General features: G+C 44.9%; 1 protein-coding gene across 1 annotated transcript in view; it reads right to left on the bottom strand.

The window, feature by feature from the left end:
* Positions 1–950: 950 nt before the first annotated feature.
* LOC108802946 (Fc receptor-like protein 3) overlaps positions 951–15,186 on the bottom strand; it is a gene marked incomplete at its 3' end in the record, with an annotated part of 42,936 nt that continues 28,700 nt past the window's right edge. Inside the window, exons 9-10 of the mRNA XM_018574789.1 lie at positions 1,382–1,660; positions 951–1,229 (exon numbers count right to left, since the gene is read on the bottom strand). Of these exons, the coding sequence (XP_018430291.1) occupies positions 951–1,229; positions 1,382–1,660 (558 nt within the window). The remainder of the gene's footprint in view (positions 1,230–1,381; positions 1,661–15,186) is intronic.

The following is a 15,186-nucleotide window of genomic DNA, read 5'->3' as shown; positions in this document are numbered from 1 at the left end:
GGTAACCTCATCTTTTATATATTAATAAATGGGTATTATATTGTGTTTTGGGGCACTTACAGGGTTATTCAGAAAACGGTGAAGAGTTTGGAGAAGGAAGGAGAAGTGAACAATTTAGGCCAAAATAGCTGATTTGGAAACATTCTCCAATTCAGCTTACATTCCAGTTCAGCTATGTTGTCCTAGATTGTTCTTCTCCAAACTTGTTTTGGGGCACTTACAGGGTTATTCAGAAAACGGTGAAGAGTTTGGAGAAGGAAGGAGAAGTGAACAATTTAGGCCAAAATAGCTGATTTGGAAACATTCTCCAATTCAGCTTACATTCCAGTTCAGCTATGTTGTCCTAGATTGTTCACTTCTCCAAACTCTTCACCATTTTGTGAATAACCCTGTTAATGTCACTTAAAAGAGAACTATGGGGTAATTGTTTTTCCCCATAGTTCTCCTAAGGGTCACGGGAGGACACAAACTAGTGTCCTCCCGTGATCCAAAGCTCAGTATATAGTGAGCTACAGCTCGCGGTATACTGAGACCGCCGCAGCCGGGACGGATCCTGACAATACTGTCGAGATCCACCCAGCTGAGTGAGTGAGTAAAAAGCTGGCTCTGCCTATCTAGAGGCAGAGCCAGCTGTACCCGCCCCCTCCCTCGTCCGTTCCGCCAGCCAGCGCTGGAGGATCGGAGCGGGGAGGGGGGAATCCCTGCAGGGAGGCGTGAGTGACAGTCACGGCTCTCTGCAGGGACATGATCGAGAAGTGAGCGAGCGACGGTATGTGTTCACTCACTTCCCAATCTATTCCCGACGTGTGACAGTTTCATTGTCACACGTCGGCTCGAACTAAACTAAAATGTGGATTATAACATAGGTGCAAAAAACGGGGGGGGAAAAAAGCCTTGGCAGCAAAAGGGTCCATAAGGGGTTCATGCATTAACCAGTTTTACATCCTCACCATGTATCCGGATGTAGAACTCATCACTCCTCTTCCTCACAGTGTCAGTCGCCGTCCTCACTTCACAGGTGTATTTCCCAGAATCCTCCTGCTGAGCTGACCGCACTCTGTATGTATCAGATACATTGAACTCCTGCACGGTCCGTCCATCTCTGTAGAAGGCAAACTGAAGCTGTGTGCCACCTCGGAGCGGATCCAGTCTGGTGTCACATCTCACCGTCATGTCATCTCGTTCTGTTATCCTCAGGGTGGTGATTATTTTTGGAGGAGAGAAGAGCTCTGAAAGGGAAAAATATGATGATGATTTGGTCATTATAAGTCCTGTTCCTCAGCTTTTAAGTGTCGATGAATGAATAAGTGAAATGTGTATATCATTGTATAGAAGTAATGTGTACAGGGCCAAATACCCTAATTCAGGTGTACATCCTCACCATGTATCCGGATATAGAGCTCATCACTCCTCTTCCTCACAGTGTCAGTCGCTGTTCTCACTTCACAGGTATATTTCCCAGAATTCTCCAGCTGAGCTGACCGCACTCTGTATGTATCAGATACACTGAACTCCTGGACATTCCGTCCATCTCTGTAGAAAGCAAACTGCAGCTCTGTGCCGGCTCTGAGCGGATCCAGTCTGGTGTCACATCTCATCACCATGTCACCTCCTTCTATTACCCTGAGCAGGGTTTTTATTTTTGGGGTAGAGAAGAGCTCTGGAAGAGGAATCATGACAATGAGAGATTTCCCTGATTTATTTCGTATTTCCCTGATTAGAGCCGCCAAGATCTACATTGTAACTCATAAAATATAAGCGTCTTCATAGTGTTTTCAATATAAAAAAAAAACTTTCATAAATCAGATAAAAATTCCCTCACATAAATGAGTGCACCAACATTGTGCCCCTGATGTCAGAAATATGGGTAACCGATAACATAACAAACCTGTGCATGTTATGTAAGTATATAAAAGCTGATCAGACCAAGAAAAGTGTAGAACACGGCTAGAGAACGTCGCTTCCCCATTCTCTACTCGTCACGTGCAGCCCCGGATTCCCCACAAGGCCACCGAGGCCAGGCCTCGGGGCAGCAGGGAGCAGAGGGGCGGCAGCGGGGTGGAATCCCCCGATGCCTGGAACATACAGTTGCAGTTGGTAAGTTGCGCTTTCTACATTTAGTCCTGTTTTGGGAAGGCAGGACTAAATGTAGTGTGGGGAAGCCGCTTGCTCGTTTACAAGTGATCTCCGCCATCACTTGTAAAATGTGTGCAGCCTGTCTGTCCTCCCCTCCTCCACCACCACACCCTCCTCTCTCCTTGCATTGCGGAACCCGGCCTTGGGGCGGCAGGGAGAGTAAATATGGCCCTGGTAACGTGATGTAATGAACTGATGACATGCACAGCTCATTTATTTGTTGCCTATGGACAATTTGGGGTACTGAAGTTTTTCTTTGTTTCACAGGTCCAGGCAATTTTTGAGTCATGAAATGTCTGGTATCTCTGTAGCTGGCACAATCTCATTGTCTATATTTTACCAAAAAAATGTATATTATAATGTGTTTTGTGTGCACTAATATGAATTTCATGCATTTTTTACTGAAAATTTGGGTTTGATAAACAGTTGCACTAATATTGGGCCACCATTTTGTTGTCCAGGAACTCTGCTTTCAGAAAACATAACATTTTTGGGAAGCTTTAAAGGTATTTTCACTATTGCAGCCACATTTGAGAAACCTCCTCTATAATGTTCCCATTCACACAGCAGAATTAAATATAATAATAAAAAATTATCTTTTAACTGTTTCATTGGAGAAGATTCATGTCCTTGGGTTTTTAATATTTTGTGAGGACAGCCTGCTCATCAAGTTTCAAGTGATAATCAAATCTGCCAGAAAAATACAGGCTGGATTAATTATAGGAAACCCCCCCAACCTCCCAGACACGGAGAACTAAGCAGAATTTTTCAGTCCTGAAGTTTGCAGAAACATCATCAAAAAAAGGTACGCTGCAATATTTCATTGTTTAAAGGAGAACTATGAAGTGAGTGAAAATCCCTCATCCTCATAGATCGAGCCGACGTGTGACAATGAAACTGTCACAGGTCGGCTCAATAGATCGGGAAGTGAGCGAACGCATACCGTCACTCGCTCACTTCTCGATCATGTCCCTGCAGAGAGCTGTGACTGTCCGTCCCGGCTGCGGGGGTCTCAATATACCGCAAGCAGTAGCTCGCGGTATACTGAGCTTTGGGTCACGGGAGGACACCTGTATATGTCCTCCCGTGACCCTTAATACAACTATGGGGGAAAACACTGACCCCATACTTCTCTTTTAAGCTCTGTTATCTGAATGGGAACATGTAACAAATATAAAGTAGGTGTCATTCCAATTTGGCTGCAACAGTGGAAATACTTTTTGATTTTCAGGCCTTAAATGTGCATTTTAACATGTCTACAAAAACGGCATCTGTAGCGAAAGGCTTACTGATTTTACACATTTTCTTGCTTTTATTATAGTGAAGGCATTTTACAGAAATGTTCTCCTTGTAAACAGGTAAATATGAAATATGTCACAAATTGCCTATGGCAACCTTCTATCCAGCCAGTGGAGCATTCGGCTCCTTTTCACATTTTCAAAAACGATTGGAAAATTCTTTACATTAGAGTTTACCTGTTTGTAGGTAGGTGCAGTACGGCCAACGGCCACTAGATGCCCCCATGGGGCCCTGGAGATAGATGCAGCTCTGGCCTTGGGAGACTCTGTGTCCCAGGAGAGCTGATTTATAGGGGGCGCCCGAGAGGGCAAGGGAGGAGAGAGTACAGGAGAGCAGAAGCCTAAGACTGTATGCAGAGTCTCCGGAGGGAGACTGTTTCTAAAACATAGGCTGGTCCATGGGAAGGACAGGACCAGACCTAGGACTATGTAGAACTATAGAGATTCCCTAGTTTCCCCTGGAGGGGGAAACCACCGAGCTAGGACTGACAAGGATGGGATTCTGGAGAATAGTGAGGAGCTGTAAGACTAACGATATTTGCCAGTGGGCCTCTGGCCGAAATAAGTCGTGGACTCTGGGCTGCACCTGGGCTGTTCTTCTCTCTCTCTCTAATCTGTATCACCATGCAACTAACAAGAATTGTGCCGTCATCCCACTCGGGGGTGGCTGAACGTATCCTTTTCAAGTAAAACCAAGAAAAGACTATCTGTGGACTGGTTCTTCCCCCTCCAACCTCTGAGAAGGTGGGGTTCTACAGGAGTGTGATGTTGGACTGTATCGTGGCTGTAACCATCCTGAGGAGGGTAGGTGTGCAATGGGGCTATGCCAGACACAGGGTGCCATTCATGGTGGCCTTTCTCCTTGAGGGGGAGGAAGCGCCGAAGACCGCAGAGGCGGTGGAAGCCATGAGGCCCTGTGTACGCAGTACTACACATGTGGGAGTGTTTGCACGAGGCCAGAGCCGTGGCCCCTGACCGTGGGGTGCCTGGTGTCGTGTTGCATGCACGGGGTTACCAAAGCCAACCCAAAGGGGACACACACGCAACACCTCGAGAATGAACCCCGCCTACATGTTTCCATGTCAAAATAAGCTGGAAACAAAAAAGATAAGGGGGCACCTAGAGGTGTCTACAGGTCATTTCACATATCTTACAGAACACCCAGGAGCCCAAAACCTGACACGTTATTGTAAAGCTAAGAACAAAAATGTCATATATTGCAGCTCACCGGGCCTTAGATGTGGTGGTCACATTTGTTTTCATATGTCAGGCTAAGAATGTTTTCAGCAACTACAGAAAATACCTGTTGATCTCGTTCTTTGCTTCCTGTGGACTAAACTGCAATCTCCAGCTTTGTTATTAGCTTTCCCAGATATCTTCTGTGAGCTGCAAAACGTTTTCTACCAATATATTAAAGATGAGGACAGGGAGGTGTTCTGTGATCCTAGCACACTTCATGTCCCAGGGTGACAACGCTGCGCCTCCATAGGTACAGTTAGTGTTGTCAGCCTAAAGCTGGACATACACCTTATGGATTTTCTGCAGATTTTCTATGGTCAAATGGAAAAAGTGCAACAGATTCCTCCATCTTAAGACAGGAAGTTTGTTACTGGCAGGATCAACAAATGAAAATAAAGGGAAATAAATGCCTCAAACCTAAGCCTAGGAAAACCAATGCAGCCACCACTTTAAGGGCTGGTTAAATGCATCATATGACACTTTTGTTCCTGCATTTAGATACACTTTATTCCAGGATTTGTATAAGGCCCCCTTCACACCTAAGCTGTGTGTTACACATAAATCAGTGTGACAACACTAGGAATCCCATTCATGTCTTTGGCCCCAGTGAACATGTCAGCGTTTTGTCGCAAGCAGAAATACGTCTGTCGCAGGAAATACTACATGAGCTACTTGGCTGCTGATTTTAGAGCGTTTTGTCCCATAGACATCAATAGAAAACACTTGAACAACGTGTGTTGTTATTATTTGTGAGCATATTACACACGTTTTGCTCATTTACATAAATGTATCAAAATCTGCTCAATAAAACACGCCTAAAAATTCGCAAAAAAAAAGGTGCAAAAAAGACGGAAAAAAAAGCGCTGAATAGGTGTCGCTTAGGTGTGACTACAGCATAAAAGAGCGCCCCAAGACTACAAATGTTCTGTACGTTGTACCAAATGACCTGCAGACAACTACATACACCTTCATCAAGCAGAGCCTGTAGGTAAATACATTCTACCATGCAGGGGCGTCCCGAGGCTGGGTGTTACCCGGAGCGGTTACCGGGTGACACCCTGCCGTGACGTCATTGCGCATGTGCGGCGATCTTATTGATACCTGCAGGCGGCCGTCTTGATGATGGACGCCGGCAGAGAGAGGAGGAGACAGTCACCCGGTGGGATAAGGTATACCGCCAGGTTCCCTCCTCTTTCCCGAAACTGTCAGGCTCTCAGTTCATGACCGAGTGCCTGACTATTCAGAGGGGGTGACAACCAAATGACTGTCAGTCATTTTGGTGTCACTCCTCCATTGGTGTCACCCGGGTGCGGGCTGCACCCCCCGCACCCCCTTGTGACGCCACTGCTACCATGTTGTCTGTTTCAGGAACCCAGAAATCCGTGCCATGGAATCACACTTCATTCATTATTTCGTTATAAAACAACATTTTATATAGCAAATGTACCGCAGCGCTGAATACTGAAAAATGGCCTGGATGGGAAGGGGGTTTAACACCGCGGATGTCAACTGGTTAAATAAATACAAAACCTTTATATTTTCCATTTAAAACAAAGGAAATACTTTTTTTGTGGAGGTTTCTCTTCCTCTGGATCAAACAAGGCTTCCGAAGATACATTAATAAACAAAATTGTACTGTAATTATAGTCTGATGAACCTTGGCGTTGCTGTGAATAAATATCACATATTTTCTATAACGATCACTTCCTGTTACACTGATATGTCCCTGTAACTAGAGGACAACACCATATACAAAATGTCTTTCATATATCACTAACTTACCTTTCACAGACATACGGAATACATCGGAGAGAACAAACACATGTGAAGCAGCTTCATGTTGAAAGTGTTTGGTACATTTGTATAGTCCGGACAGATTTAATTCTGCTTTAGGAATATGGAGCTCAGAGTCCGTATTTGATGATTTTATTTCCTTATCACCTCTGTAGAATGTTGTGTTTATTTCAATATAACCATTTACAAGATGACATCTCAGAGTCAGGGGGTCTCCTTCCAAAATCACAGAGGGAGGTCTCTGCAGAATGACATGACCTGAAATGTAAAAAAAAAAAAAGTTTGTCTATTTCCTTTTTATATTCTTTTTATTTTCTTTTTTATTGTTGTATTCATGCTCAACAAACTCTAATTATAAAAGTGAAATTATTGACCTTCTGTGACATTAAGAAAGACGGGGTCACTGAAATCACCCGCACTTATCTTGCACCGGTATTCTCCACTGTCCTGTACACGTGAAAACCGGATTAGAAGGATCTGTTGATCTCCAGGTATTGGTTGGGTGTCTTTGTACCAGTAGTAGGTCCGGAGTTCCTCTGGTTCAGTAGATGGCACATTACATGTTAGAGACACATAGTCACCCCATAGTATATTCCCCCAGTTGGGTGTGAAGGTCACCACCGGTCTGATGGCACCTCCTATAGAAGAGAGGAGCTCACACATAAACACATACAGTACATAGCACATGCAGCAAGCTGTGAAGATATTTAATTTTTTTGTTTGAACAAGGAACAGTTATATACACACATATCTTATACAGTAATACCTTGGTTTACGAGCATAATTCGTTCCGGAAGCATGCTTGTAATCCAAAGCGCTTGTATATCAAAGCGAATTTCCCCATAGGGAATAATGGAAATTCCGATGATTCGTTCCACATCCCAAAAATATTCATATAAAATGATTACAATACTGTACTGTAATATAATAACGTATAAAATATAAAGAAAAATTAACCAATTACCGGTACCTTTTGTGGCCGGTGTGAGAGGGACAAGAGAGAGGAGGATTATTGCGTAGGACGACTTTCACTATCACTAACGGAATCACTGCTATCTCTTGACTCAATGGAATCTTTTTCATTTCGTGAAACCTTAACAAGGAATCTATCCAATGTGACATTGCGTTGTCGTTAAACAGACTCATCGCTCGCACTGCTACAGCCTTATTCGGGTGGTGCTTTTGTACAAAATGTTGCTCTTCTTGCAAGACATTTGCTTGTATATCAAAGCAAAATTTTTCAGAAATGTTTGCTTGTCTTGCAAAACGCTCTCAAACCAAGTTACTTGTAAACCAAGGTATTACTGTATTCACATGTCGAATATTTCACATCTACCCCTTTTGTCCTCTTTCGTTATTAATAACCCTCTTAATGCCAAGAAGTGGCGTCTGTATTTGCAAAGCAGTAGAGAAAAAAAATGTAAAAAAAAGTTTCCTGAAGACCGGTAGGTTGTTCCTTAAGACCTAGAAGCCAGGGCATCAATCATCTAGACTGGGACATTCCGATCTTCTCACTGACTTCCTGCCAATGTGAAAATACAGTCTACGTGCTGTGGAAGCCGCATTGCCTTTTCTTTAGAAATGGGTCCATTTCCTGCACATCTACATTTTTCAACACACATACATATTTGTAAGTCTCTGTGTGCAATGATGAGAACGTTTATCTTTCACTAGTACATGATTCTGACAGTTACACCTAGGGATGCACCGATACCAAGTACCGTACTCGGTATAAGTACAAGTACAGATACTTTTCCGGCTCCAAGACTAGACTAGAGAAAAATTCAAAAGTTAGGAGGCCGCTGTCATTTGTAAGGAGCACACGGAGCTCCTGGGATTTGTACATCTCTGTTTTATTGTATGATTTTGTTTTTATAAATATAAATAAAGGGATGCACCAATACCAGTTTTGCGAGTACGAGTACTGATACTTGTCCACGTTCTCTCAGATACAAGTACTGATACATTTTTGTTTAGTGTCATGTGATAGTTTTTCTAAAACAATACAGATTAATGATTTCAGGACAGTGGTGGAGTGCCAGAGCCAGGTCCCAGCTGCAACCGCTGCAACCCTGGCAGTTCTCATGAAAATGCCAAATATCTGCACTGGTACTCGAAAAGTATCGGTGCATCCCTAGTTACAAGAAACGGCCTAATCAGTCTAGCCTTTAGAAATAATTGGGTTCCAGTAAAACGATTCCATTATATAAAGTTCAGGGTGGACAGTGGGGATGATGTTGGGTTTAGCCCCCACCATGGGTTTAATGGAAATCCTGCAGGTTTGAGATTTACGCTTAGAAATGTGATTAAAAGGGCTTTTGGGAAAGTCAGCCCCCTCACTATAAAATGGAGGGGCAGGGAACAGCCATAGGGGTTGATTTACTAACCTTATAAACACGCCACGAACAAGTATACACCTCTGTAGTGTGTTCCCTCCCAGCATGATCTATGGGTGGAATCTAGACACCTTTGTAGTGTGTACACACCCAGCAGGTGTGTTGTGCAAAGCCCTGCCCTGAATTGCAAGGTGCTGTTGTGTAAATTAGCTCTACATTGTGTTGCTTGCATTGATGAATGCAGGAATGTAAATGCATGAGCTAACCATTTTTGTCTAAACTGTGAAGCAGCATTATATATGCATCATGTGCATGATTTTTCCATATATGGCATTAGTGGAAATATGCTTATAGAGACTTTTTGGTTGATAAATACGCTTTGCTGTGTAAAAATCACACGCACCTGGTGCGTGCGTGTGTTTAGGTTAGTAAATCACCCCCAGTGTCTCAGAGCCTCAGTGGAAAAAAAGGAACTTGAATCAGGGAATAAAGGAAGGCAAGGAATAGGGAAAGCAACCTGAATACGGAGACATTTGGGTCAGTTTGGACATTTTGCTTTAATTCTGATTGCTATCTCTTTGGGTAATCAACCCATTTGCTGCCTTTCTTTCTTAGTATTGGGGTGGAGGGTTATGATGCTGACTTTTTAATAGGACATGAAGCTAAGTGCAAGAACAGTGTTCACCTATTCCACCTCACATTATATCACTCATATTCACCGAATCCCTTCCTCTCCCTAAAGATAAAATAAATGTAGGCATAAGGCAGTCAAAGTACTACAGTATACCAAATTAAAACTGTCCTGCTCCTGGCCAATTTTACACTGCTGTATCCAAGGCAGTATCTTAAAGCCTCAGCCTGTGCTCATTGTCTCTAGTAAATTTGGGCCCAGCCTTGCTATTCAGAATTGTTCTGCTGCTGGCCAATTTTACTCTGCTGTGTTATCTGTGGTCTCTTAATTCTTGTAGTAAAACATCTGCCTGTTCTTTTTATCTCTAGGGCATTTTGGCCTGTTATCCCTGATCATGTCCTGCTCCAAGCCAATTTTACACCGCTGTATCCTCACCAGTGTCTTGATTCCTGTAGTAAATCCCAATAAAACTTTGTCTCTAATAAATTTGGGCCTAGCATTGATATCTGCAGTGTTATAATTCTTGTAGGAAAACATCTCCCTTATTTGTCTCTAGTACATTTTGGCCCATTATCCCGGATTATGTCCTGCTACTCGACAATTTTACATAGCTGCATCCTCTGCAGTATTATATTTTTTTACTAAATCTCCAGCCTGCGCTCTTTGTCTCTAGTAAATTTGGGCCTAGATTTGGAATAGATATCTCTAGCATGAACTAAAGGCCTGGACACTGCTCATGAATGCTCAACAGGCCAATAATGCATGGAAGAGAAATCAATTTCAGGATACCTGTTCTAAATCCAGCTTTCCCCCAACACCCGCCTGCACAAGGCCTAATGAAGGGAGATCGGTTAGGCCCCCAAAACAGGTTGGCTATTGTTTTGATCAAAATGTCACATTTACCCAATATTATTATTATTATTTCCATCAATTTTATGGTGTATTACCAGTACCTGCTCTCTACTCACCAGATCTTCCCATAGTCAATGCTGAAAGACAAAATACACTATTTAGAAAATAATCTGTATACAATATATCAAAGCTCTTACCCCCCCTCCTGTTATTTAGTTGGATGTAATATATTTACTTTTTATCAGGAATGTTTTGGGGTTTTCACAGAGGACCCCGGGGAACCGTAAGAAGAGGGGAACTTGGAAAACCTTGGCAAATTAAAGCTGTGGCTCTGGAAGGAGGGGTTAGGCAACCAAATCTTGTGTAGCCACTCCATTAAGTAACCACCAGTCCCATTAATGGTCAGTACAGATACACCCCTCTTATACAGCCCCTGTGCACTTCCATTTATCTATTATAACACTACATGTAGCCATCACACCTCCCTATCCAGATGTTTATTCTCACAATTGGATCCCCTTGATATAGTCACTTACTCCTCATATTTTGACATCCAGTCAGCAAGCAGACCCCTCTAATCATTATCCTCCCTCCACTCAGCAACCACCCTAGGCCTCTAATCAAACCATCCATCCAACCCTCCACTACTTAGCCACCAGGCACCTTTTTTCACAGCTGGAAACCCTCATTTAGTCTTATAATGAAGAGATCAGAACACCCTCTACTTTATGCATCCTTCTTTATTCCTCCACCAGCCTGCATAGTCTGTGTACTGAGGCAGAGGCTCCTGACCCAGCAAACCTTATTTACCATGAGAAGTCTATGCTATAGAAGTGGCTATGCCTGTCCAATTGAAGGCTTGCACCCCTAGTGATGTCCTTTACCATTACCCTTATTGGTTACACATGCTAAAGTTTGTGATATTGAAATGAACAATACTGCATGGCACTATGTGCTTTGCGTTTTGGTATACCGCATTGCCGAACTTGTTGCAGGTGTGGTTTTCCATGTTTTGAGGTCCACAATATGAGCTCAATGTGCAAAACAGTTGTGTGTGTCAGTGTACACACTAAAGAGATTTCAGTTGCCTTCATTATTGTGTTTTACCATTGAAAACAAAACTCTGCTGAAGGATAAACGGACACCTTCCAGCCTGTGTGACAAGTCTACAGTTGCAGCTTATCATCACTATATACAACACACTCTAGGCATGAAATGCTCCGATGACTTCTATAGGTCTTTTCTGTGATGTGTAATCCATAAAGACCTCAATCCAACAGCAGTTTATACAAAACAAATATAACAATACTTTCCTGGTTCAATATGCCACAGCTCGTACTAAAATTTTGCTATGGGGCCCTGTGATGTCTAGTTACGCCCCTGTACGTGACCCATTAGACAGCTCATACAGTGCCTATTAGACAGTTCGTACATGCCCCATTAGAGAGCTTGTACAGGGCCAATTAGACAGTTTCTACCAGGCCCTTTAGACAGCTCGTACAGGGCCTGTTAGACAGCTCGTACATGGCCTATTTGACCGTTCATACTCACGGGCCCATTAAACAGACCATACAGGGCCCATTAGCCAGCTTCTACAGGGCCAATTAGACAGGTCATACATGACCTATTAGGTAAGTTGTACAGAGCCCATTAGACAGCTCATACAGGGCCCACTAGACAGTTTCTACAGGAACCATTAGACAGCTTGTACATGGCCCATGAGACAGCTTGTAAAGGGACAGTTAGGCAGTTTCTACCGAGCTCAATACACAGCTTGTACATGGCCCATTAGACAGCTTAATTGTGCGTAGCCCATTAGACAGCTTTACCAGAGCCATTTAGACAGCTTGTACAGGGCTCATTAGACAGTTTATAGAGGGCCCTCTGAAAAGCTCAAGCATTACCTGTTAGACAGCTCATACAGGGCCAGTTAAACAGCTCGTACATCGCCCATTATATAGCTTATATTTGCCCATTTGAAAGCTCATACAAGACCCATTAAGCAACTCATACAAGTCTCATTAGACAACTAGTACAAGGCCCACTGGACAGCATCCTTAGTAAATATTATGTAAGAAGAACAATCATCATACTTCCATAAAGATACAGTAAATATAATGAGTAAATATTTTACATATAGCCTCCTGCAGATTCTTTTAGTGCTATAGTCCACACATAGCTTTGTGTGTAACATCAACTCAGAGGACCGGCTCTCAGCTGACCCTCAGATAATATAAAATAAAAGACTTTGTACTTACACAGAAACACGATGATGAGAAAGACGGACATGATGTCTAAGACCAGCACGTTGTGTTTCTCTTTCCTTGAAGCAGAAGTTATATGACCCTCCTCAGACTTCCTGACTTTTATATATAGACAATAAGTGTTAAAACCAATGTCGTGAGAAGGCAGAAAGAGGAATAATGTGAAATCCCCAATCAGATATCACTCTACTGCAGAATAATCAGTGCCCAATCTGATAGGATAGTCCAAGCCAAACTGATATTTCAGCCAGGGACATTGCTAGGATTATACAAGACCTGGAGATCCCAGAGCAGAGTACATGGTCCCATTGCATTGACAGTGGGAGGGGCTTAAAGGGGCATGATTAAATAGAACCTGAGCCTACTCGCTGTATACAAGACACACAAAAGCCACAGTCCTAAAATTATGCTTTAATTACCATGCTACAAGAGAGAGTCTCACAGACACATATAAACCTCAGAACGACCCCTTTAAAAAATGAAGCTTCTGCATTACATATGCTTTTCTACACACAGAATATCCTGTAAACAGAGAGATAACTTTGTCTGAGCCTACCTCAAAGATTAAGATTAAATGGTCAGAAACTACCTGGCAACCAGCAACTGTTGAGATAAAAAGAACACTTCGGTTAGGAATATGTATTGTACAATATAACATATACAGTAGAGTGCAGGGGATAGGCGTATGTAATGTACAGCCCAGTGTGTTGAGTGCAGGTGTCAGGAGTAGTGGTAAACTGCAATCCCCTGCATCTGCCCCTGCTGCAATCATCCACATCTGCCCTGCTGCGATCCTCCGCATCTGCCCCTGCTGCAATCATCCACATCTGCCCTGCTGCAATCCTCCACATCTGCCCCTGTTGCAATCCTCTGCATCTGCCCCTGCTGCAATCCTCCACATCTGCCCCTGCTGCAATCATCCACATCTGCCCTGCTGCGATCCTCCGCATCTGCCCCTGCTGCAATCATCCACATCTGCCCTGCTGCGATCCTCCGCATCTGCCCCTGCTGCAATCATCCACATCTGCCCTGCTGCGATCCTCCGCATCTGCCCCTGCTGCAATCATCCACATCTGCCCTGCTGCGATCCTCCGCATCTGCCCCTGCTGCAATCATCCACATCTGCCCTGCTGCGATCCTCCGCATCTGCCCCTGCTGCAATCATCCACATCTGCCCTGCTGCGATCCTCCGCATCTGCCCCTGCTGCAATCATCCACATCTGCCCTGCTGCGATCCTCCGCATCTGCCCCTGCTGCAATCATCCACATCTGCCCTGCTGCGATCCTCCGCATCTGCCCCTGCTGCAATCATCCACATCTGCCCTGCTGCGATCCTCCGCATCTGCCCCTGCTGCAATCATCCACATCTGCCCTGCTGCGATCCTCCGCATCTGCCCCTGCTGCAATCATCCACATCTGCCCTGCTGCGATCCTCCGCATCTGCCCCTGCTGCAATCATCCACATCTGCCCTGCTGCGATCCTCCGCATCTGCCCCTGCTGCAATCATCCACATCTGCCCTGCTGCGATCCTCCGCATCTGCCCCTGCTGCAATCCTCCACATCTGCCCCTGCTGCAATCCTCCACATCTGCCCATGCTGCAATCCTCTGCATCTGTCCCTGCTGCAATTTTCCACATCTGCCCCTGCTGCAATCCTCCGCATCTGCCCCTGCTGCAATCCTCCGCATCTGCCCCTTCTGCAATCCCCCGCATCTGCCCCTGCTGCAATCCTCCGCATCTGCCCCTTCTGCAATCCCCCGCATCTGCCCCTGCTGCAATCCTCCGCATCTGCCCCTTCTGCAATCCCCCGCATCTGCCCCTGCTGCAATCCTCCGCATCTGCCCCTTCTGCAATCCCCCGCATCTGCCCCTGCTGCAATCCTCCGCATCTGCCCCTTCTGCAATCCCCCGCATCTGCCCCTGCTGCAATCCTCCGCATCTGCCCCTTCTGCAATCCCCCGCATCTGCCCCTGCTGCAATCCTCCGCATCTGCCCCTTCTGCAATCCCCCGCATCTGCCCCTGCTGCAATCCTCCGCATCTGCCCCTTCTGCAATCCCCCGCATCTGCCCCTGCTGCAATCCTCCGCATCTGCCCCTTCTGCAATCCCCCGCATCTGCCCCTGCTGCAATCCTCCGCATCTGCCCCTTCTGCAATCCCCCGCATCTGCCCCTGCTGCAATCCTCTGCATCTGCCCCTGCTGCAATCCTCCACATCCACCCTGCTGCAATCCTCTGCATCTGCCACTGCTGCAATCCTCCTCATCTGCCTCCGCTAAGATCCTCCACATCTGTCCCTGCTGCAATTTTCCACATCTGCCCCTGCTGCAATCCTCTGCATCTGCCACTGCTGCAATCCTCCTCATCTGCCTCCGCTAAGATCCTCCACATCTGTCCCTGCTGCAATTTTCCACATCTTCCCAGCTGCAATCCTCCACATTCACCCCTGCTGAGACCCTTTGCCCAAGTTACCAGGTCGGCATCCCTGAGCAGAGCAGCAGCACAGATAATGTAGAAAATTCACATACTATTCTGCATTGCTGTATAATGTATTGCTGGGATTTGTAGTCCTCTATAGCTGGTGGTATTCTGCATTGCTGTATAATGTATTGCTGGGATTTGTAGTCCTCTATAGCTGGT

This window comes from Nanorana parkeri, unplaced genomic scaffold, assembly GCF_000935625.1.
Source record: "Nanorana parkeri isolate BGI_ZX_2015 unplaced genomic scaffold, ASM93562v1 scaffold3232, whole genome shotgun sequence".
NCBI lineage: Eukaryota > Metazoa > Chordata > Amphibia > Anura > Dicroglossidae > Nanorana > Nanorana parkeri.
Note: the sequence above shows the minus strand (reverse complement) of the source record. Positions and strands in the feature narration are given on the sequence as shown.